This window comes from Muscardinus avellanarius (genome assembly GCF_963383645.1).
Source record: "Muscardinus avellanarius genome assembly, chromosome: 14".
Lineage (NCBI taxonomy): Eukaryota > Metazoa > Chordata > Mammalia > Rodentia > Gliridae > Muscardinus > Muscardinus avellanarius.
Genome location: NC_137800.1, coordinates 49,254,240 through 49,278,644, shown reverse-complemented (window position 1 = coordinate 49,278,644; position 24,405 = coordinate 49,254,240). Strand labels below are relative to the sequence as shown.

At 38.8% G+C, this 24,405-nt stretch overlaps 1 protein-coding gene across 1 annotated transcript in view; it reads left to right on the top strand.

Moving 5' to 3' along the window:
* The window catches only part of TEX15 (testis expressed 15, meiosis and synapsis associated), a gene marked incomplete at both ends in the record, with an annotated part of 55,349 nt that overhangs the window by 9,599 nt on the left and 21,345 nt on the right, over positions 1-24,405 (top strand). The window contains 4 exons of the mRNA XM_080710250.1: positions 2,416-2,581; positions 12,897-13,134; positions 14,544-14,690; positions 16,252-16,414. Of these exons, the coding sequence (XP_080566376.1) occupies positions 2,416-2,581; positions 12,897-13,134; positions 14,544-14,690; positions 16,252-16,414 (714 nt within the window). The remainder of the gene's footprint in view (positions 1-2,415; positions 2,582-12,896; positions 13,135-14,543; positions 14,691-16,251; positions 16,415-24,405) is intronic.

Below are 24,405 nucleotides of genomic sequence, written 5' to 3'. Positions count from 1 at the left end.
AAACATATCAAAGTCAATCAGTAAACCAAATGTGAGAAGGAGGGAGAAGGGAGAAAATGGGGTGGGAATTGGGGAAGGGCTAAATGAGTGACATTTACATGTATGCCTCTACCATCTCGGGCACTATTAAGATGTATGACTACAATGCACCAATAAAAATTCTTTTGTTTTATTTATTTATTTATTTTTTGCGGGTCTGGGGATGGAACCCAGGGTCATTCAACCCCCAAGCTACAACCCCTGCCCTATTTTTTATTCTTTATTTTGAAACAGGGTCTCACTAAGTTGCAGAGGGCCTCGCTAGATAGCTGAGACTGTCCATGAACTGCAATCCTCCAGACTAAGCCACCCAAATGCTGGGCTTACAAGCATGCGCCACTACGCCCGACTAATTTTTAAATCTTTAAAAGAGAAGCCGGGCGTGGTGGCGCACGCTTGTAATCCCCGCACTTGGGAGGCAGATACAGGAGGATCGCGCTGGTTCGAAGCCAGCCGTGCGCGCTGGCTTAGGAGACCCTGTTTCCAAATTAAAAAAAAAAAAAAATGTTAAAATAGGTCTGGGAGTGTAGCCCGGAAGTAGAAGGGCTTCCAAGAACCCCAGTACCACCAAAAAAAAAAAAAATCTTTAAAAGAGATGTAGATGTAGCTTGGAGCTAGAATGCTCCTGGGTTCAATCCCTAGTACTCCACAACACACTCAGAATAAAATCAAGTATAAATGTATAAATTCTATACAATTTTTTCCAGAAAATAGAAGTGAAGGGTCAGTTTAGCTAGGAGGTAGGATACTTCTGGGTTCTATTCCACAGTACCATAAATAAAGAAAATGGTCCCAAATGTGATGCTGAAGCGAGACCTAACATTCCTATATTTAGGAAGGTCATGATGTGCCTTGCATAGAAAACGTGTTTGAGATAAGCTTTATTCAGACTTGAATTTACTATTAATGAGTCAACAATGTGATACATCCAGAATAAGGAGGAAGAAATTTGCCAGTTTGTCCATCGACCTTCACCAAAAAAATTTAAATAACATCTGTAGTGTTTGGTGAAGCTATGGAAAAGATGAAAAAGCAACTAACTTTATAGATTCGTGACATGAAGTCTGTAAGCATAGTGGTAGCATTGGTGTGAGACTAAAAGCTTGTGGAGTTTACTATCGCATTACTCAATGTCAGAGAGGGTTTAACCCTTCCTAGCCAGTGCTGCCAAGCTCCTCTATTCCCAGGCGTAGTATCACTTGAGAAATGCTGGACTTTAGGGCAGGTAGGTTTTTCAGATCAGGAGGCTTAAGAAGAATTTTTTAAATACCTACTAAATGTTATATTAAAAAAAAAATCTGTGAACCGGGCATGGTGGCACACACTTACAATCCCAGTGCTTGGGAGACTGAGACAGAAGGATTGCAGGTTCATGGCCAGCCTCAGTTACTTAGGCGCTCTGCAACTTACTGAAACCTTGTTTCAAAATAAAGAATAAAAAATCAGGCTGGGGGTGTAGTTTGGAGGTAGAATGCCCCTGGGTTCAATCCCCTGAAAGTCTCAAAAAAAAAAAAAAAGTAGAACAAGTTTTCAACACTGACGAGACTGGTTTATTTTACAGGGTCATTGACAAAGGGCCATTCTTAATGCTAATGACATTGTCAAAACTTTGAGATTTAGGGAATAGGCTCATTTATAATATACTTAGTAGGGAGGCAGAAAGACTAGAATTAGAAAGAAAAAAAAATTTATGAGATGCGCAGAAATCTAACCCTTTCCCCTAAGAATGATAACTCAAATTCAGGGTTGTGATCTTATGGAAGACACCTATGGCAAATAACAAGAATCTCGACTGTATTTTCTCCCTGCTTTTCTCTGAGTTCTCTTTCTTAAGGGTTTTTATTATTTTATGCATCTACTTAGTACTGCAACACTTGGGATACATTGCTCATTGTCCTGAGAAAGTTCTCTTACTTGTACCAGAGTATCAGTCCACAGCTTAAAAAGATGTTCTAATATATTTGTAAATCAAAATACCCAAGTAGTTTTCTAATATGTAGGTACCTTATCTTTACTTGAAAGATAACAAATATTTGTGTGCTAACAATAACTACCAGGTTTGCATAAATATGAATATTGTTGAATGAATGTACAACTTAACTTGAAAATGAGTAATCTGAATTCCTGGATTATCATTTTAAGAACTGCAATAGGCATGCGAAGGGCAGCAGGGTTAGTGTTTTCATCTACATCACGGAAGAGGTCCACATTGCTCTGGTAGAACCTTAAATATAAATTTGGGCTTTGAGATGATAATGAAATATCCAGGTTCTTCATTATTTGGGGCCTTCGATATACGGTTGTCATTGTACAGATGTACACAGTGTCATCTTAAACACAAATAACTACTCTCCCTTTATTCTTCTCTATCTGTAGTTTACTTGTCACCTTGCTACACCAATACTAGAGAGTATAGTTTCATACATGACGCTCTGACCCAGTGCAGACTCGATGTGAGCTGTGACCTGCAGTCATCATGGCAGTTTGGGGAGACAAAACTGGTTCACAATGAGGATCTGGAAAAAAGTTTTACTGCTAAAAGGTAAGTCATTATGACCTAGACAAATGGAAGATTTTGTTTCACTTTTTAGTATGAAGTCTTTATGTTTGTTTTTTACCACTTGAGATTTAATAAGTATTATTAAGAAAGCAAATACAGAAATTATTTAATAAGCATTACTAAGGAAACAGATTTTTATTTTGTTATCTTCTCATAGCCTTGTAATACTGAAAATCTAAGTGTGAGAGTTGATTGATTAGTAAGTTTGAGCACTCATACCACAAGATTTCAAACCCTTTTCTAGATTGATTAATTGATTTTGGTACTGGGGATTGAACCTAAGGGCATTTTACCTTTAAGCTACAGCCCTTTTTTTTTTTTAAACTTTGAAACAGGATCTCTCCAAATTGTTTAGGGTCCTGCTAAGTTGCTGAGGCTGGCCTCGAACCTGCAATCCTCCTGTCTCAGTCTCCCAAGTACTGGGATTACAGGTGTGCATGATCATGCCTGGCTGGTTTCTGGTTTTGTTCATAATTAATTCTTGATTCAAACACACACAACTTATTTTTAATCTTGATAAATATTTCAGAAGCATGCATCAGCACATTTAAGCAGCCATTTTATAGATAACCTTGTACCTCTTAGATAATGTAATATAGCAGTTACAGAAATAAAGTAACATTTTTTTCTCTTGAGCCAACATGTGTGTGTGTTTCTCTCTTTCTCTCCCTTTTCCTCTCTTTCTCTCTCTCACTGGGGAGTGAACCCAGGGGCATTCTACCTCAGAGCTATACCCTCAGCCCTTTTTAAAGAGTCCCACTAGATTGATAAGAGTCTCACTACTTGCTGAGGCTGTCCTTGAACTTGTAATCCTCCTGTCTCAGCCTCCCAGGTACTGGGATTAAAAGCATGTGTCACTTTAAAGAGACTAAGTGGAGGTTTTAATTTGGGAGGATTCTTATATGGCTGGTCCCAATTATTTCACAAGACCCATTCTTTCTAAATAAATGCACTGTTTCTGAAAAAAAAATTTTTGTACTGAGTGTGGAATCCAGAGGCTTTTCTACCTCCAGGCTATTCTCTCAGACCTATTTTATACTTTATTTGAAAACAGGGTCTCAAGTTGCTGAGAGCCTCACTCAGTAGCTGAGGCTGGCTTCGAACCTGAGTGATCCTCCTGTCTCAGCCTCCCAAGCGCTGGGATTACAAGCGTGAGCCACCATGCCCAGCTCTGAAATTTTTTTAAAGTGATTTTTCAACTTTTCAGGAAGGCCTGATGTATTATTGTTATTTTGTTAAAAAAAAATAATTAGTGAGGCCCTTTGCAATTCCATGAGACCCTATTTCAAAATAAAGATAAAATATAGGGCTGCTGTAGCTCAGAAGATAGTATAATGCCCCTGGGTTCCATCCCCAGTACCTCAAAATAATAATAATAATAATAATAATAATAATAATAATAATAATAATAATAAGAAGAAGAAGAAGAAGAAGAAGAACATGTGCAAAGTTTTTATTGTAAACATTTTGTATTTTGTATTGACATAGTTTTGTATGAGGATAATTTAGATTGCCATTTTCTAAACTTGTCTCTTACTGTTTTGTACTTTGAAACTCATAGACACTAAACTTTGGTTTCTGGCTTGTTTTTGTTGGTGGTGGTGATGGTTGGTGATAGTCCTAGAGGTTTTTTGTTTTTTTTATGGTTTTTGCTTTTTTTTTTTTTTTGGTTTTGTACTGGGGATTGAAACCAGAGACATCCTATCTCTGAGCTACACCACCAGCCCTATTATATATTTTATTTTAAAACAGGGTCTTAGCCGGGCGTGGTGGCGCACGCTTGTAATCCCCGCGCTTGGGAGGCAGAGACAGGAGGATCGCGCAGGTTCGAAGCCAGCCGCGCGCGCTGGCTTAGGAGACCCTGTTTCCAAATATAAAAAAATGTAAAAAGAGGTCTAGGAGTGTAGCCCGGAGGTAGAAGGGCTTCCAGGAACCCCAGTACCACCAAAAAAAAATAAATAAAAATAAAAATAAATAAATAAAAATAAAACAGGGTCTTATTAAGTTGTGGAGGGCCTAAGTTGCTGAGGCTAGTCACAAACCTGCAATTCTCCTGTCTCAAACTCCCAAGTACCAAGATTACAGGCATGTGCCACCATACCTGGTTGGTTTTTGTTTTTAATTAATGATTAACTGAAACATGGTAGTATGAGAACTGATAGGAGTGACAAGATTAGTTGTAGCATATTCTCTTTCCTCTAAAAACCATAGGTTAGCCCGGCGTGGTGGCGCACGCTTGTAATCCCCGCGCTTGGGAGGCGGAGACAGGAGGATCGTGCAGGTTTGAAGCCAGCCGCCCTGGCTTAAGAGACCCTGTTTCTAAATAAAAATAAAAATAAATAGATCTGGGTGTGTAGCCCAGAAGTAGAAGGGTTTCTAGGAACCCCAGTACCACCATAAATAAATAAATACCATAGCTTCAATTGATGGTGGAAAGTAAAGTATGTGTCCTTCCACTTAGACTTTGAAGGAACCATTTGGTCAAAAATAAAATTTTAGCATTATTCTTTGATTTGCTTATTTTATTTTAAAATGTAACTCAGGTTTGTAATCTCAGTATTTAGGAGATTAAGACAGGAGGATCCTGGGTTTGAAGATAACCTCTTCTACTTAGGCCTCCCACAACTTAATAAGACCCTGTTTTAAAATAAAAAATATAATAGGGCTGGCAGTGTAGCTCAGGAGGTAGAATGCCCCTGGGTTCAATCCCCAGTACCTCAAAATAAAATTAAAGAAAATAAAGAAAATAAAATTAATTAAATGAAATAAATAAAATAATAAAATTTTATTGTTTCAGTTGAGTACTTTTCCTGGTTAGTGTTACAGAAAAGGTATCGAGCAGCTATCCAACAATATAGCATGTGTTAAAACATTCAAAATGTCTAATAGTTACAGAATTTGTTCTCTCAGTTTTTGCCAAGTTAAGCAAAAACACATTTGTTTCCCGTAGTACTTTATAGGACTTACCACGATATACTGGTTTGTGTCCTATTCCCTACTTAATGCTGTGAATTTTGTCTTGTTTTTGTGTCCATAGCCTGGCACCATAGTGAATGCTTAAATGTAAAATTGAGTCACATTTTTATCTCATTTTAAAAAGTCAGTAATGCTAGACAGTCCTCTTGAGTAGCCTTAAGGCACAGGTGAAAGCAAGAAATAAAACGGAGCATAAATGAAATGATTAGCAGAAGAAAATAATAGAACAGAAAGATGAAAAGACTATTAGTAATATTGACTGCCTCTGGCTTTTGATATCTTTAAAGAAAAATGAAGAGTTTTTAAAGTTCACATTCTAATAGAAAAGACATACACAATTAAGTGTAAAATAGTGTTGTAATGAAAATAAGAATTAAAGATGAGGAATTAATTATTCTAAGTGTCTTGAGAAAGGTTTTGTTTTGAAGAATTAATAAATGATCTGGAATTACTGTGTAAGAGAGAAAATGAATTTAATTTTTAAATCTATTAACCTATTTGTATCAGGCCCTTTTTTTTTTTATTTAAGATAACTTTTAAACATTTAAGATTTAAGTGGAAAAGATCATTTTAAACATCATCAATACCCAGCTTGTTGCTATGGTTGAATTTGTTACCTAATATCTGAATTTAAATTCTACTTTATATGTGTAGTCTGAGCCATCCATGGTTAAGTTCATCCACTTTCTCATATTGGCTCCAAGAATGGGCTGAATTAAACCAGTCTAGACCAGTGACATACTGGGAAAAGACTGGCTTGGAATCTCTAGGGAAGAGAACACCCCCACACACACACACCCATGTGAGAAGGAAGCATGTTTTCCTAGCTACCCATAGCAGCACTTAGGATAATGAAACTACTGATGGGATGGCCCCAAAGCCAGGGCAGCCAAGCAAGGGGAAAGGAGGACCCAGACCCTGCTGACCTGGCCGCAGCACCACTGATCCTGGGAAAGGCTGCCTCATTGTAGACTTCTTATTATGAGTTCTTTTTAAGCTAGTCTGGGTTTCTGTACTTGAAGTCAGTGGTGTTCCAGCTGTCACTGAATACGATACTGGAAAAAGAGGTATTTGCCGATGAGAGATCCTAAAATATGGACTTAATTCAGAGGAAAAGGGCAGTAAAGACCCCACTTTCCCCAGATGAAAGATGAATGATAATCTCTATCTTGGGAGTGTCTTCATGTGTTTAATGAAGCTGTAGTCTTTGGAGAAATTAACCCCCCAAAAAATCATAATATGTAGAGGGCCTGAACTATTTTGTGTAGACCCAAGATAATAGATTTTCTTTTATATCTATTTAATTAATTAGTTAATTAATTTTGCGGTACAGGGGATGGAACCCAGGAGCATTCTACCTCCGAGCTGTACCCCAGCTCTGTTTTTTATTCTTTCTTCTGAAACTGGGTCTCACAGTTGCGAAGGGCCTCAGTAAGTAGCTGAGGCTGTCTGCGAACCGCAATCGTCTGGTCTTCACTTCCTGAATGCAGGGATTACAAGCATGTGCCACCAGGCCCCACTAGATTTTCTTTTAAAATCATAGAAAATTTAGTTTTGATTAAAAAATGTCCTTTTTAATTGTGGCCTCATTTCACAGTTCAATTCTGAAAGTTCAACTTGAAGAATTCATCTTATCAAAATCAGTATAAATAAAGATTTAAAAGGAATAAGATTTAGTATGAGTTAAGGATGTGGTGTAAAAATGGGCGTGGTAGCACACACTTGTAATCCCAGTACATGAGAGGTTGAGACAGGAGGATCACAGATTCCTGGCCAGACTCAGCAACTTAGAGAGGCCCCCCACAACTTAGTGAGACCCTGTTTAAAACAAAGAATAAAAGCTGAGCGTGGTGGCGCGCACTTGTAATCCCAGCATTTGGGGGGCTGAGACAGGAGTATCATGGTTTGCAGACAGACTCAGCTACTTAGTGAGGTCCTTTGCAACTCAGTGAGACCCTGTTTCAACAATAAAGAATAAAAAATAGAGTTGGGGTATAGCTCAGAAGAAGAATGCCCCTGGATTCCATCCCCAGGACCACAAAAAAAATAAAATAAAATAAAAGAAAGAAAGAAAAAAGAAAAAATAGGGCTGAGTGTGTGGCTCGGAGGTAGAGTGCCCCTTGGTTTAATCCCCAGTACCACACACACACACACACACACAAATGAATGTGGCTTAAAAGGAGCAACATTTAACAAGAGATAAGTCAGAGGATGTGCCCTTCCTGAATTGTATCTTTCCCAAATACCTCCTTCCCAGTAAATGAAACTACTCAAGTTTATACTATAATCCTAGTACTTGGGAAGCTGAGTCATGAGGATCACAGGTTCCAGACCAGCCTCAGCAACCTAGTAAGACCTTGTTTGAGGATTAAAAATAAATAAATAAAATTGTGCTGGGTGTGGCTCAGAGGTAGAACACCCCTGGGTTAATTCCATATATATATATGTATGTATAGTGCATGGGGGCATATAAATCTAGTAGATAAAGGCATCTATTGTAGATTGATTTGTGTAATGAGGTCTCAGGGACTGTTACCAAGGAAACAGTAGCTTTTCTTTTCGACTGTTGTCTGTTTATGACCTTTTGCTATGGTTACTAGCATTAGGTATTTTGAGGGTAAGGAATCCCAGCTACTTCCTTTTAGAAGGATATACTTTGTACTGAGGATCAGTTAACACTGGCCATTGTTATGTAACTTTTTCTGGATTTAATGATAGTAGTTCACACCTGTAATCCCAGTACTGTGGAGGCTGGGCCAGGAGGATTACAGGTCTGAGAATAGCCTCAGCAATTTAGTGAGATTCTGTTTCCAAAGCATAAGGGTTTTCATAAAAAGGGTTGAGGAGGTAGCTCAGAGGTAGAATGCCCCTGGATTCAATCCCCAGGAAGAGGGAGAGGGAGAGGTAGAAGAGAGATCCTCCCCTAGAACCTCAGACCAGTGAGACCCATGTTAGACTTAATACCTAAATAACTGTAAGATAATAAATCCATGCTGGGCCTGGCTCACACCAGTAATCCCAGTACACAGAAGGCTGAAACAGGAGGATCGTACATGTTGAAGGCCAGCCTCAGCAAGTTGATGAGACCCTCAGCAATGTTTTTTTATGATGCTGGGGATTGAACCCAGGGGCATTTTACCTCTGAGCTACAGCCCCAGCCCTATTTTTTATTCTTTATTTTGAAACAGGGTCTCACTAAATTGCAAAGGGCCTCACGAAGTAGCTGAGGCTGTCCTTGAACCGCGATCCTCCTGTCTCAGCCTCCCAAATCCTGGGATTACAAGCGTGTGCCACACCATGCCCGGCTTCCCTCAGCAACTTAATGAGATTATTTCAAAATAAAAAGGGCTGAGGATATAGCTCAGGGTACAGGACCCTTGAGTTCAATCCTCAGTGTCCCCTCAAAAAGAAAAGATAATAAACTTATACTTTCTAATCCACTAAATTTGTGATAATTTGTTATAGCAACAAAAGAAAATGAATATACTGCCTTGTGTGTACGTAATTGTTTTTTTGACCAGGAGTACTCTTCCACTGAGCTATAATCCCAGCTCTTTTTGTTTTTTATTTTGAGACAGTCAAGCTAAATTGCCCAGGCTGGTCTCAAACTTGTGATCTTCCTGACTCAGCCCCTGGAGTAGATGCTTTCTTAAATTTGGATGAAAAACAGTTTTTCTTAACTGCCAGTATAGTAGTTCCTCCTTATCCAAAGTTTTGCTTTCCAGTTTTACCACAGTCCAAAACTGGTAAATGCAAAATTCTAGAATTAAACAATTCATAATTTTATTTTTACTCATTTTTATTTTGGGTCCTGGGGACTGAACCCAGGGGAATTCTACCTCCAAGCTTATACCCCAGCCCTTGTTAAAATTATTTTATCTTCACAGAGTCTTTTTAAGTTACTAGGGTCTCACTCACTTTCTAAGACTGTCCCAAACCTGTGGTCTTTCTGCCTCAGTAATACCAAGTACTGGGATTACAGTCATGGACCAGCACACTCATATACAATTTGTATTTTAAATTGCACACTCTTGCCAGGCATGGTGGTGCATGCTTGTAATCCCCGAGCTTGGGAGGCAGAGACATGAGGATCGCACAGGTTCGAAACCAGCCACGGTGGCTTAAGAGACCCTGTTTCCAAATTTAAAAAAAAGTATAAAAATAGGTTTTGGAGTGTAACCCGGAAGTAGAAGGGTTTCCAGGAACCCCAGTACCACCAAAAAATAATAAATTGCACACTCTTCTCAATAGTATGATGAAGTCTTACACCATACTGCTCCATCTTGCCAGGGATATGAATCGTCCTTTCCAATGTATACACACTGTATATGCTACCCACTTAGAAGCTGCCTATTATCAGATCCACTGTTGCAGTACCACAGTGCTCTTACCCAAAGTGCAAGAGCAGTGATGCTAGTCACTTAGATATGTCAAAGAGAAACCATAAAGTACTTCCTTTAAGTATAAAAGTTAAATTTCTCAGCTTAATAAAAAAAAATCATATGCTAAGGTTGCTAAGATAGTAACAATGATTCTTCTATCCATGGCATTGTGGGAAAAAAAGAAAAATCTGTGTTAATTTTGCTTTCACACCTCAACTGCAGTAGTGATAGCTTTCAGGCATCTAATGTGAATCTTGGAACCTGTCCCCCAACAACTGTTGCACTTTGAATCAACTTTGAATAATCACTAAGAATCAGATGGATTTGAACACTATTAAGATTCCTTTTAATTTCTACAAAGAACCTTATTCTATTTTCTAAAAACAAATTTCCTTGAATACTTTGATTTTCTTCTTTAGGTACCCCATAGAGTGACTAAATCTGTACTTTTCTTTCCAGTTAAATTTATAGATATATCCCAGTGTTTCGTTTACAAAAAAAAAAAAAAAAAAAAACTTAAGCCAGGCATGGTTGTGCATACCTATAATCCCAGTACTTGGGTTGGGCTGAGACAGCAGGATCACACGTTTAAGGATAGCCTCAACAACTTAGTGAGACCTTCTTTCAGAAATATAGAAAGAGCTGACTTGGTGGCTCTTGTAATCCCAGTACTTGGGAGACTGAGACAGGAGAATTGCAGGTTCAAAGGTAGCCTTGGCAATTTAGCGAGGCCCTCTACAACTTAGTAAGACGCTGTTTCCAATTAAGAAACAAAATTGACCTGGGGATGTAGCTCAGAGGTAGAATGCCTCTGGGTTCAATCTCCAGTGAGAGAGAGAGAGAGAGAGAGAGAGAGAGAGAGAGAGAGAGAGAGAGAGAGAGAGAGAGAGAGAGAGAGAGAGGAAGGAAGGAAGGAAGGAAGGAAGGAAGGAAGGAAGGAAGGAAGGAAGGGGGAGGAAAGAGAAAGAAGGAAGGAAGGAAACAGGGTTGGAAAGTTTTAACTCAGAGGTACAACCCCCCTGGGTTTAATCCCCAGTGCCACAAAAAAAAAAAAAAAAAAAAAGCATTACTGGTTGCCAAATACAGGTATCTTGGGGTTTCTTCTGGGTGGATTCCAGACTTAGGCTTCCACCTTGGTTAGAGTTGGTTTCTGTAAGGAGGCAGCATGGTAGCCCAGAGTTAACTCAGAGTTCACCATCTTCGTATTCAAGATTCCAATCTTGTTCTTACCACTCATTACTTGTGCTATGCAAACCTCTATAACTTTTCTCTCAGTGAGTTTTCTCATCTGTCTTTTATATTTATTTACTTGTAATTAATAAAGTAATAGTTTAAAAATGACCAGAGGGACAAACCCACAGCAAGAGTATAACTATAAATTTTAGTACTCGCTGGGTTATGTTTGTTTGTTTGTTTGTTTTGCGGGTCTGGGGATAGAACCCAGGGACATTCGACCTCCAAGCTATACCCCCTGTTCTATTTTTTTTAATTTGTTATTTTTGAAACTGGGTCTCACTAAGTTGTGGAGGACCTCACTAAGTAGCTGAGGCTGTCCGCAAACAGCCTGGCTATTTAATATGTGGGCATGGAGACCAAGATGGCCTTAAACTACCAGAGTCCCAGAAGCAATCTGTCGTGGAGAAGTTGATGAACGTGTTCCTCATTGTGTACCTCTGCATTCTGATCAGCAAGGCACTGCTCAACACTGTCCTGAAGTGTGTGTGCCAGAGAGATCCCTTCCGAGATGAACCATGGTACAACCAGAAAACTAAAGCAGGAAGACAGAGAAACCTAATCCTCAGAGCTGTCACCCACTTCCTGGCCTTCATGGTCCTCTTTAGCCATGGTATCCCCGTGTCCATGTACATCATCGTGGGAATACCAAAGTTCCTTGGCTCATACCTCCTCACCTGCGACAAAGACATGTCCAGTGAGAAAGGAGGGGATTCTGATCAACAAGTCCGACTTAAAGGAGGAACTAGTTGAAAGTGTGCAGAGGTTAGGCTTCACTTAACTGAGGCTAAACGACAACTACACGGAGATACTAGACAGGGGCAACAACATCAAAGGGTTTGAATTGCTGGAAATTCTTATTTTTTACTCTGTACAAAGGAGAAGGAGTGTGATCATAAAATCTGCTACAGGTAGAAACTTCTCAAGTTTTGTGCAGTGGTTGTTTCAGGGGAGCTTCAACAATTTAGGATTTAAAACCATTCTTTTTTAAGTTATAAATAAGCCCTTACATTGTCTTTAGAGAAGTAAAGCATTTTTAACTGTGAGAAAAATTTATATAACAGCTGGATATGGTGACATACCCCTATAATCCTAGTACTTGGGAAGCTGAGACAAGAAGGATTGCAGATTTGAAGCCAGCTTCAGCAACTTAGTGATCCAGCTTCAGAAACCTCATGAAACCCTGTTTCCAAAATAATAATTAATAATAATAATAATAAAATAATAATAATAAGTTAGTCTGGGGGTGTAGAATGCCCCTGGGTTCAAGCCCCAGAACCACACACGCGCGCACGCACACACACACACACACACACACACACACACACACACAAAAAAAAAACGTATACAGCAGGAACAGTAATAGTAACTAGTAACTTCATGGGATGTGGAGAACAAAATGACATGATACATGTAAAGCATAAGACTTTTTAATGGGTATATTGTCATGTTCAAGAAATGTTTGTTGTTATTATCCAGTGTATCCAGAATATAGCCCATAATTTTTGAACGGGTCATCTTGAATTTGATCATTAGGAATTTTCAAAAAAATTCAAATGTTCAGTTTTCAGCCTGTCTTATCATCATAGGGTGATGATACCTCTAAATATAATCATTACTGGTTTTGCTTTCTAACTGTGATAAGCTAAAATATTTATATTCTTTTTGAAAATCCTTAACTATATACATTATTTGTTTTGATTTAGGACAGAGATGCGTGAAGGTGGAAGACATGGCAGAGAACTTGAAGAGCACTTCTGTTTCTTAGCACTTCCTCAGAGCGATGTGCTAGAGATATATCAGAATGGTATACGTACCAAAATGTCTACATTGAAGATATTAGGAAATCCTCTTCTTGGAATTTATATATTTAGACATGTTGATGTTGCCTTGAATTATGCTCATAGTCAAAACATTACTGTAGAAAGCATTATAATTTTTAAGGTAGGTAACCTAACATAAAACAAATATTACATTTAAGGACAATCTGCTTTAAATTGACTTACGTACGTTTTCCCTTCAATATAAATTGTTAGTATTTTTATTTATTTTTTGTGGTACTGGGGGTGGAACCCAGGGGCTTTTCTACCTCCGGTCTATATTCCCAGACCTATTTTATACTTTATTTGGAAACAGGGTCTCACTAAGTTGTTGAGAGCCTCACTAAGTAGCTGAGGCTGGCTTTGAACCTGTGCGATCCTCCTGTCTCAGCTTCCCAAGTGCGGGGATTACAAGCGTGTGTGGATTACAAGCGTGCGCCACCACGCCCGGCAATAATATTTTGTGTGTGTGTGTGTGTGTGTGTGTGTGTGTGTGTGTGTTAGTTACTGGGGGTGGAAGCCAGGGGCCTTTTACCTCCGGGCTACACTCCCAGACCAATTTTATATTTTATTTGGAAACGGTCTCGCTAAGTTGCTGAGAACCTAAGTAGCTGAGGCTGGCTTTGAACCTGCGCGATCCTCCTGTCTCAGCCTCCCAAATGCGGGGATTACAAGCGTGTGCCATCACGCCTGGCAATACTCTATATTTTTAATATATGTGTGGACTTACTGTTAGGCTTAATTTTGTTCTGTATATTGCCTTTCGTGTATTAAAAAATGTTCTAAATCACAACTGGGCATAGTGGCACACACCTATAATCCCAGTACTTGGGAGACTGAGACAGGAAGATCGCAGGTTTGGGGCCAGCCCCAGCAACTCTGCAAGACCCTGTTTGAAAATAAAATAGAGTAGGATGGGAGGTATAACATGGAGGTAGAGGTAGTAACTGGGTTCAATCCCCAGTACCAAAAAAAAGTTCTAAGCCTGGCATGATGGCACATGCCTGTAACATCCCAGTACTTTGGAGGTCCAGACAGGAGGATCCAGGATTACAGACACTGTGCAATTAACTTAGACCCTGTTTCAAAATTTAAAAATTAAAGGGGCTGTCAGTGTATCTAAATGTTAGAACACCACTGGGTTTAACCCTCAGTACCACACACACACACAAAGAAATTTTTAAATGTTCTAATATCTGGACTACAAGTCATCTGTCCTGTTTTCTCATTCTCTTATTTCTAACCTAAATTTTAAAATAATTTTCTAGGCTATTATTTGAGTAATATACTGGATAAGTTTTAGACTAACATTCATTTCTCAAAGTAAATTTTCTGAAGATTTTTGGAATAATTAAATCTCAGTTTAATTTTAGGAAGTTTTTATATAATTATCATGTTAAATCATTCTATTCATATGGGACATGGATTATTTTTCCATTCATATTTCTACTTTATTTAAAAAAACATTGTAAGCCTTCCTTTGATATTTGAAGTGTGAAGATTTAAAAGAGTCCTGGTGTATTCTTTTTTTAGGTTCTCTTTGGGAAAGTGAAAAAAATTCAACCTTCTTTGGATAAAAACAAAGTTTCTTTGGATCCTTCTCCTAATTTTGATTGCCATATGTCGAAAAGTATACCTTCTCTGAAGGATACCATTGAGCTACAAGCCTACCATTCAGCAGTATGTTAACATTATGGTTCATTTGATGACTTGAAAATTGCATGCTTAGTACATTGACTACTTTTACGTAGATAATTAGATTAATTTCTAACTTGAAAAATATAGCAACTTCACTTTTAAACAAAGCTTCACAGCAAGGTGACCATGATTAATAATAATGTAGCCTCTCAGAATTGCTTAGAGTAAATTTCAAATGTTTCACCATAAAAATGATGGGTAATGCCAGGCGTAGTGGCACATGCTTGTAATCCCAACATTCGGGAGGCTGAGACCAGAGGATTGCAGCTCGCAGACAGCCTCAGCTACTTAGTGACAGCCTCAGCTACTTAGTGAGGCCGTCCACAACTTAGTCCCTATTTCAAAATAAAGAATAAAAAATAGGGCAGGAGGTGTAGCTTGGAGGTCGAATTCTCCTGGGTTCCATGTCCCCAGATCCGCAAAAAAAAAAAAAAAAAAAAAAAAAAATGGGTAATGTGACAGATATGTTAATTGGTTTAATTTAATCATTCTAGATTATATATACATATATCAAAGTATCCCATTGTAGTACATTAATGTACATAAAATTATTTTTCAGTAAAACAATATTAATTTTTAAGCATTTTAAGCTCTTTTGAAACTATCACACAATTTTTATACTATAAAAAATAAAATGTTTATGTATTAAATATTAGGTGAAACAACAATTTTCTATTATATTTTCTTAGACATTTTGTGGACCTTTAATTTTCTATAGGAGATTATATATATTATATATGTGATTAAATAAAGATAAGTTTTCTGTACAGTATATACACATTCCCACGTATGAAAAGTATTAGATTTTTATTATTTTCATACCAAGCAAAATATAATGATTCAGAACATATGCAAAACATTGAACTTTTAATGGAAAAATAATTTTTATTTAGCCAGGCATGGTGGTATATACCTGCAATTTCAGTACTTGGGATGCTGAGACAGGAGGGTCTCAGGTTAGAGACCATTTTCAGCAACTTAGTGAGACCTTGTTTTAAAATAAAATAGGGATGGGGGTGTAGCTCAGAGGTAGAATGCTTGAGTTCATTACCCAGTACTACACACAAACAAAAATACTTATCTAACAAAGAGATTGTATCTGCTCTTCCTAACATTGGTAGCCTACCCAAGGGCAGCGGGGAAATGTGCTAGGCATAGTGAGACATGCCTGTAATACCAGTACGTGGAAAGATGAGAAATGAGGGTCTCAGGTTCAAGACTAGCTTCAGTACCTGAGTGAGATTCTAAGTAACCTAGAAAGAATCCTGTTTTGAAGCAAAAAATTAAAGAAGGGTTTTGGGTATAGCTCAGAAATAGAATGCCTATGGGTTCAATCTCCAGACCACAAAAAAGAAAAGAAAAGAAAAATGTGGTAGGAGAAAATAAGAACTTTTTTTTAAAAAAACTAGGGTGGATAAGGCAAGAGAAGAAGATAGTACACTGAAATAAATATATAATGTCATACAATTCTATAGGTTTTTATAAATGAGTTTGTTATATCTAACTGCAATAATTAATCAGCATAGACTTCTTTATCTTTCAGGTGTACATCTATGAATACAATGTCTTTTCAAAGCCGGTAGATAAACCTAGGCAATGTCTTCCATATGCAGTAGTAACAGTAAAATTTATTGGCCAAAAAGTAGATAATGGAAACTCTATGACATCTCTGAGATTCTTATCAACAGGATTTCCTAAGAAGGCTGGTAAGATACATATCTTATTCTACTTCAGTAGCATTTGTACTGCTCTCAGATTTTCTTTTCTTTTTTTTTTTTTTTTTCAGATCTGGGGATGGAACCCAGGGGTATTCTAAAACAGAGTCTCACTAAGTTGCAGAGGGCCTCACTAAGTAGCTGAGGCTGTCCGAGAACCATGATTCTATATTCTCAGCCTCCCAAATGCTGGGATTACAAGCATGCACCACCACACCCGGCTTGCTCACAGATTTTCTAAATATTATTTTCTAAAACATTGTGGCTCTTTAAACAAAATAGTTATATTTTATCCATTTACCATTTTGTATATCTGGGATAGTATACAGGTTTTTTTGTGACTTCTTTTGCTCATATACATTCATGTAATTCTTCATGATAGTCTGTATAACAGTGTATTCCTTTTCATGGATGGATAGATGGATGGATGAAGGGAATATTCCATGTGTAACTCTGCACTGTTCTACTGGAAATATTTGAGCATTTTTCTTTTTCTTCTTATTCCAAACATTGCTGTTCTAAACATACAGGAGTCTCTGCATAAGTACAAATGTTTTTCTGTATATTATGTTTTTACACTAAAGTTTGTGCAACTTAATTGAAAGATGATGTTAAGTGGTTTACCAAAATGGTTGCATCATGTTACACAAACATTGTACATCATTGCCAACACATTCCAATTTTCCTAATTTTTAATGGTGCTGAGACTCTTTGCCAACACTTCTGTCAGATTTTCCCATGTTTTGCTGGGCATGTTGGTACATACTTGTAATCCTAGCATTTGAGAGGCTGAGACAGGAGGATCATTGTTTGAGAACAGCCTCAGCTACTTAGGCCCCTGCAACTCAGTGAGACCCTGTTTCAAAATAAAGAATAAAAAATAGGGATGGAGTGTAGCTCGGAGATAGAGTGCCCCTGGGTTCCATCCCAGTACTGGGAAAAGAAAATATCGCATGTTTTGTGCTATGGTAGGTGTGGCTTTTCATTGCTTTTGTCTTTATCTTTTGCTTAAATACTCTGATTTCTTAGATGTATAGACCATTCTGATTTTTTTCACTTTTCTATAATTTCTGATCAAACTTTTAATTTTAGAGTGTGTGTGTGTGTGTGTATGTGTGTGTGTGTGTGTTACTGGGGATTCAACCCAGGAGCATTTTACCTCTAAGCTATACTGCCAGCTTCCTTTTTTATTTTGAAACAGGGTCTTGCTAAGTTGCCTTCTAACTTCCTGAAGCAGGCCATGAACCAAGCTGCACTATGATGCCTCACTGGTCAAATCTTTTAGTTACATGTTTTCATTGAACAATTTTACTTTTTTTGTGTGTGTGTGGTACTGGGGGTGGAACCCAGAGGCTCTCTACCTCCAGGCTATACTCCAAGACCTTTTTTATATTTTATTTGGAAACAGGGTCTCACTAAGTTGCTGAAAGCCTCACTAAGTAGCTGAGGCTGGCTTCGAACCCGTGTGATCCTCCTGTCTCAGCCTCCCAAGCGCGGGGATTGCAAGCGTGCACCACCACGCCCGGCTATTTTTGTTTTATTTTAATATGAGAGTGTGTGTATTATATACATACATACATACACACACACACACACACACACACACACACACACACACACACAGGAGATTGAACTAAGAGCATTCTACCTCTGAGCTACACCCCACCCTTATTTTATTTTATTGTGGGTCTGGGGAAAGAACCCAGGGGTATTTGACCTCCAAGCTACACCCCCTGCCCTATTTTTTTATTCTGAAACTGGGTCTCACTGAGTTGAAGAGCCTCACTAAGTAGCTGAGACTGTCCACAAACCGTGATCCTCCAATCTCAGCCTCCCAAATGCTGGGATTACAAGAGTACACCACCACGCCCAACTCCTATTTTATTTTGAAACAGGGTCTCGATTAGGTTGCTGCTGCTGCTAGCCTCAAGCCAGTCATCTTCCTGTCTCAGCCTCCTAAGTACCAGAGTACTAGTATAGGATTACTGGCATGCACCACCATGCCCAGCTGATTTAATTTTATTCTTGATTTATAGGGTGTGTGTGTGTGTGTGTGTGTGTGTGTGTGTGTGTGCCCGCCCGCACGCACGTGCGCACACGGGAGACTGAACTCAGGGGCACTCTACCTCTGAGCTCCACCTCCACCCCTGTTTTATTTTTTATTTTGGGACAAAGTCTTGCTAAGTTGCTGAGAGTCTCACTAAACTGCTGAGGCTAGCCTAGAACCTGAGATCCACAGCTGGCCATAGGAATTCTTTTATATATTGTATATTAGGTCATGGAACAATTATATACAAGTATATTCTTTGCCTTTGTGATCTTGTCTTTATGTTTCATCAATGTCTTCTGATAAACAGGGACTCTTAATATCAGATGCATTAGTCTTTTATGATAATTACTGTTACATCTGTTTTAAGAATGTGTTCCCAAGCCGGGCGTGGTGGCGCACGCTTGTAATTCCCGCGCTTGGGAGGCTGAGACAGAAGGATCACACAGGTTCAAAGTCAGCCTCAGCTACTTAGTGAGGCTCTCAGCAACTTAGTGAGACCCTGTTTCCAAATAAAGTGTAAAATAGGTCTGGGAGTATAGCCTGGAGGTAGAAAATCCCCTGGGTTCGACCCCCAGTACCACTAAAAAAAAGAACGTGTTCCCAAGGAAATGTAGATACTGCCCTATTTTGTCTTTTAAAAATTTTATTGTGCCGGGCGTGGTGGCGCACGCTTGTAATCCCCGCGCTTTGGAGGCAGAGACAGGAGGATCGCGCTGGTTCGGAGCCAGCCTCGCTGGCTTAAGAGACCCTGTTTCCACATAAAGTTAAAAAATAAGTCTGGGAGTGTAGCCCAGAGGTAGAAGGGCTTCCAGGAACCCCAGTACCACCAAAAAAAAAAAAAAATATATTGTTTTACTTTGCTATTTTGCTACCTATTTGATAATTACTTTTGTGTGTGATGTGATAAAATAGCTCAGTTAATTTTATTTTCCATGCATAGACCCAGTTGTCTCAATACAATTTATCAGTGAATCTATTTCCCCCACTGCAGTACCACCTTTATCTCATTTGGCCACAGGTTCTGTCTGCAAAGATCTCTTAATGGATTCTATTTCATTATGTTTGCCTCTTTGCCTGTCATTTACCTTTTAGCACCTTGTCTTAATATAACTTCATTAAAAGTGATAATATCAGTTGGACATGGTGGGACACACTTGTAATCCCAGTACTTGGGGAGGCTGAGACAGGAGGACCACGGGTTCACTGCCAACCTCAACTACTTAGTGAGGCCCTCCACAACTTAGTGAGACCCTGTTTCAAAATAAAGAATAAAAAAAATAAAAATAAGACTGAGGGTGTAGCTTAGAGGCAGAATACCCCTGGGTTCAATCCCCAGTACTAAAAAAAAAAAAAATAATAATAATAATAATATATCTATATTACTAGTCTATCATTTTTTGTTGTTGTTTTTTGTTCCTTTGCTGTCCACGTGATTTTAAGAATTTTGTTTGAGATTGAATCTCTACATTAATTTGTGAAAAAAATAATGTTTGTTGTATTTACTTATTTACTTTATTCCTCTATTAGCATTGTTATTATAATTGTATTTATTTATATTCATTTCATTTCTCTTTCAATTTTTAAATTTTTATTTATATATTTATATTTTTAAGTATTTTATCTTTTTATGCTATTTTAAGTATTTTTATTTTATTTTCTGTTTGTTGGTACATGTCAGTTCAATTGCTATAAAACTAAAATTGCTGAGAGACTGAAGCAAGAGGATCACAAATATAAAGCCAAGACTGAGCAACTTGGCAAGAAAAATTTTAAAAAGCCAGGCATGGTGGTTCATGGCTATAATTTTAGTAGTTTGGAGGCAGGAGGATCATAGGTTCCAGGCCAGCCTCAGCAACATAGTGAGTCCCTCGGTAACTTGGTAAGACCCTCTTTCCAGCCAGGCGTGGTGGTGCACGCTTGTAATCCCAGTATTCGGGAGGCTGAGACTGGAGGATCGCGGTTTGCGGGCAGCCTCAGCTACTTAGTGAGGCCCTCCGCAACTCAGTAAGACCAGGTTTCAAAATAAAGAATAAAAAATAGGGCAGGAGGTGTAGCTCTTAGGTCAAATGCTCCTGGGTTCCATCCCCAGACCCGCAAAAAAAAAGACCCCATTTCGCTGGTCGCTTGTAATCCCTGCACTTGGGAGGAGGAGACAGGAGGATCGCGCTGGTTCTGAGCCAGCCTTGCTGGCTTAAGAGACCCTGTTTCCAAATAAAAAATATAAAATAGGTCTGGGAGTGTAGCCCAGATGTAGAAGGGCTTCCAGGAACCCCAGTACCACCAAAAAAAAAAAGACCCTGTTTCCAAAAATAAATAGGACTGAGGGTATAGTCCCCATTTTTTTTTTATTTTTATTGGTACACTATAGATTCACATCATAATGTGGATCATATTGACAATGGCATACATTCACACAGTACTTGGTTCCCTCCCCGTTTTCCCTTCCCAGCCTCCCACCAGTGAGTGACCAGGTTGGCCATGCTACATTCACACTTACACACATATTCGAATGTAGCTCCTCCATTAATCAACCTCAGCTTTCGTTCTCTCCTATCCTTCCTTTCTAGCTTTGCTGAGGTTTCCCCCCTCCATTATCTGGAGTCCCTCTGGTATCCTAATACTCCCTAGTTTAGGAATATTAGAGAAAACATATGTCCCTTCTCTTTCTGTGCTTGGCTGATCTCATTTAACATAATGTTCTCCAGGTCTTTCCATCTTCTTGCGAAGTAGAATTCTTCTTTATTGCTGAATAGAATTCCATTGTGTGTATTTCCCATAATTTTGCAATCCATTCATCTATTGATGGAGACCTAGGTTGGTTCCATATTTTGGCTATTACAGATTGTGCTGCTATGAACATGGATAAATTTTTAAAGGGGGGAATGGGGTTGGGAATGGTGGCACCTATCTCTAATTCTTGTATCTGGGAGGCTGAGACAAGAGGATCGCAGGTTCAAGAACAGCCTCAGCAACATAGCAAGTCTTAGCAACTTTTAACAAAAAATTAAATGAAAAGGGCTGAGGTTGTAGGTCAGAGGTAAAATGACTCCCAGTTTCGATCTCCAGTACTAAAAAAAATAAAAAAGGAAATGAAAAGGAAATGAAGGACAAGGCTGTACAGCTCAGTGGAAGAATGCCTCTTGGTTCCATCCACAGTACAGCTTAAAAAGCTGAAATTGAATGGTATTTATTTATTTATTTATTTATTTATTTATTTTGATGGTGCTGAGGATAGATAGAACCCAGGGGCTTTCTACCTCCAGGCTATTCTCCCAGATTTATTTTATATTTTATTTGGAAATGGGGTTTCACTAAATTGCTGAGAGCTTCACTCAGTAGCTGAGGCTGGCTTTGAACTTCTGTGATCTTCCTGTCTCAGCCTCCCAAGCACTGGGATTACAAGCGTGTGCCACCATGCCCGGCTTGAATGGTTTTTAGTGCATTCACAGTATATACACCCACTATCACAGTCAGTTTGAGAACTTTGAAGAGTTTTAAAGAAACTCTGTACCCTTTAAAAGCTGTCACATCCCTCCTTCTCATGCCTCCCAACCCTAAGCATCCACTAATTATTTCCCTATTTCTGGGCATTTTATTTAAGTAAATTCTTATTATTTTGTGGCATTTTATGCCTGCTTGTTGTTCATGTCATGTTTTCAGGATTCATCCATGCTATAGCATGTATCAGTACTTTATTCTGTGTGTGTGTGTGTGTGTGTGTGTGTGTGTGTGTGTGTGTGTGAATTACTGAACCCAGAGGTATTCTACCTCTCAGATAGACCCCAAGCCCTATTTTATTTTTTCTTTTGAAATGGGTCTCACTAAGTTGTGGAGGACCTCACTAATTTGCTGAGGCTGGCTTCAAACCTGTGATCTGTTCCATTTTAGCCTCTCAAGTACTGGGATTACAAGCAGGTGCCACCACATGTGGCTAGTACTTTATTCTTTTTATAAATATTCCATTATATAGATAAACCATATTGTATTTATCCACCTAATCAGTTGATGGACATTTAGGTTATTTCCACCTTTTGGCAATTATGAGTAATTCTGCCATGAATGTTTGTTTGCAAGTTTCCTTTCTTTGTGTTTTTTTTTTTTTTGTGTGTGTGTGTGTGTGTGTGATACTGGGGGTGGAATCCAGAGGTTTTTCTACCTCCAGGCTGTACTTCCAGACCTATTTTATATTTCATTTGGAAACAGGGTCTCAATAAGTTGCTGAGACCCTCACTAAGTAGCTGAGGTTGGCTTTGAACCTGTGCGATCCTCCTGTCTCAGCCTCCCAAGTGCTGTGGGATTACAAACGTGCACCATTTGGTTTTGTTTCCTTATTTTATTGAAGATAATTTTTTTAATTTGGTTTTGGGGCTTTTTGATTTTGTTTGGTTATTTGATTTTTGTACCAGTATTGGGAAGAGGTTTCAAAATGTATTCATGTACCAGTATTGGGAAAGATTTCCAATTTTAAAATATATCTTTGGTAGTGAAGAAAGCCAGGAGCTGTGGGGAAAGGGCAGCAGATGTCACCATGGGTATAAATTAGCAAAGAAATAGAAGAAGCCTAGGGTCTTTTTATATTTCTGAAGAGAGGCAAACTCCCTCCAGGATGTGAGGAAATCCAAGATTTTGGATAAGCAACTTAACATATTTTGGAGTGTAACAAATAGTGGGGGGGGGGGGGGTCTGTGCTGGAGACAGAGCTGCCCCCCTGCCCCAGAGGGAGTGGATCTGGCTGGGGTGGAGACAAAGCAGGTTACCTGGGTTAGAGATAGGGCAGCACATCTACATGTCAAAGGACCTGCCCAGATCTTGTTGGGCTGGCTATAAGAATGCTCCACGTGTTGTATCTTTGGTGAATTCATTGAACCACCCCCCCCATGCCACTCTTGAATGGCGTGGGGCTGTAACTGTCTTCTGTATTTCTATCCTTTTAATAAACTCTTTTAAATCTTCAGCAAGAGTCCGGGCTATTGCATATCTATCCTTAGCTCAGGACAAGAACCCACGCTTCTTTTTTGTGTTTTTTTTGTGGGGTTTTTTGGGAAAAAACAAAGGTCCCTGGGGACAGTTTCCCAAACCGTAAAATCTTCCCTCAAACCCGTAACAGTTTTGTTTCCTTATTTTAGTGAATATCTCATTTTTCATTGGTCATTTGGTAAGAATGCAAAAATGGAATAAAGTGTGTGTGTGTGTGTGTGTGTGTGTGTGTGTGTGTGTGTGTGTGTTTTGCTGGGGACTGAACCCAGATCCTCACAGATGCTGGGCAAATATTGGTCGATTTTCTTTTCCTGGTACTGAGAATTGAATCTAGGGGTGTCCTACTTCTGAGCTACATCCCTAGCTCTTTTTGTTTTATATTTATTTTTTTGTTTTGCTATACTGGGGGTTGATCCCAGAGGCATTCTACCTCCAAGCTACACCCCAGCCCGGTTTTTTTATTCTTTTTTTTTTAAAAAATAAAACAGGGTCTCAGCCAGGCATGGTGGCGCATGCGTGTAATCCCCACGCTTGGGAGGTGGAGACAGGAAGATCGCTCAGGTTCGAAGCCAGCCACACTGGCTTAAGAGACCATTTCCAAATAAAAATATAAAAAAATAGGTCTTGGAGTGTAGCCTGGAGGTAGAAGGGTTTCCAGGAACCCCAGTACCACCAAAAAAAAACAAAACAAAAACAAAAACAAAAAAACCAGGGTCTCATTAATTTGCAGAGGGCCTCAGTAAATAGCTGAGGCTGTCCACAAACCCAGATCCTCCTGTTTCAGACTGTGCCACCACACCTGGCTGTAAAATGCCATTATTAAATTTAAAGAGATAACATCTACTGTTTATAACCTCTGTGATCCTGAGCAAATTATTTTTGGCTTCACTTCCTTATCAATTAAATGAGGATGTGATAAAGGTTAAATGGGTTAATGTATAAAAAGCACTTAAAA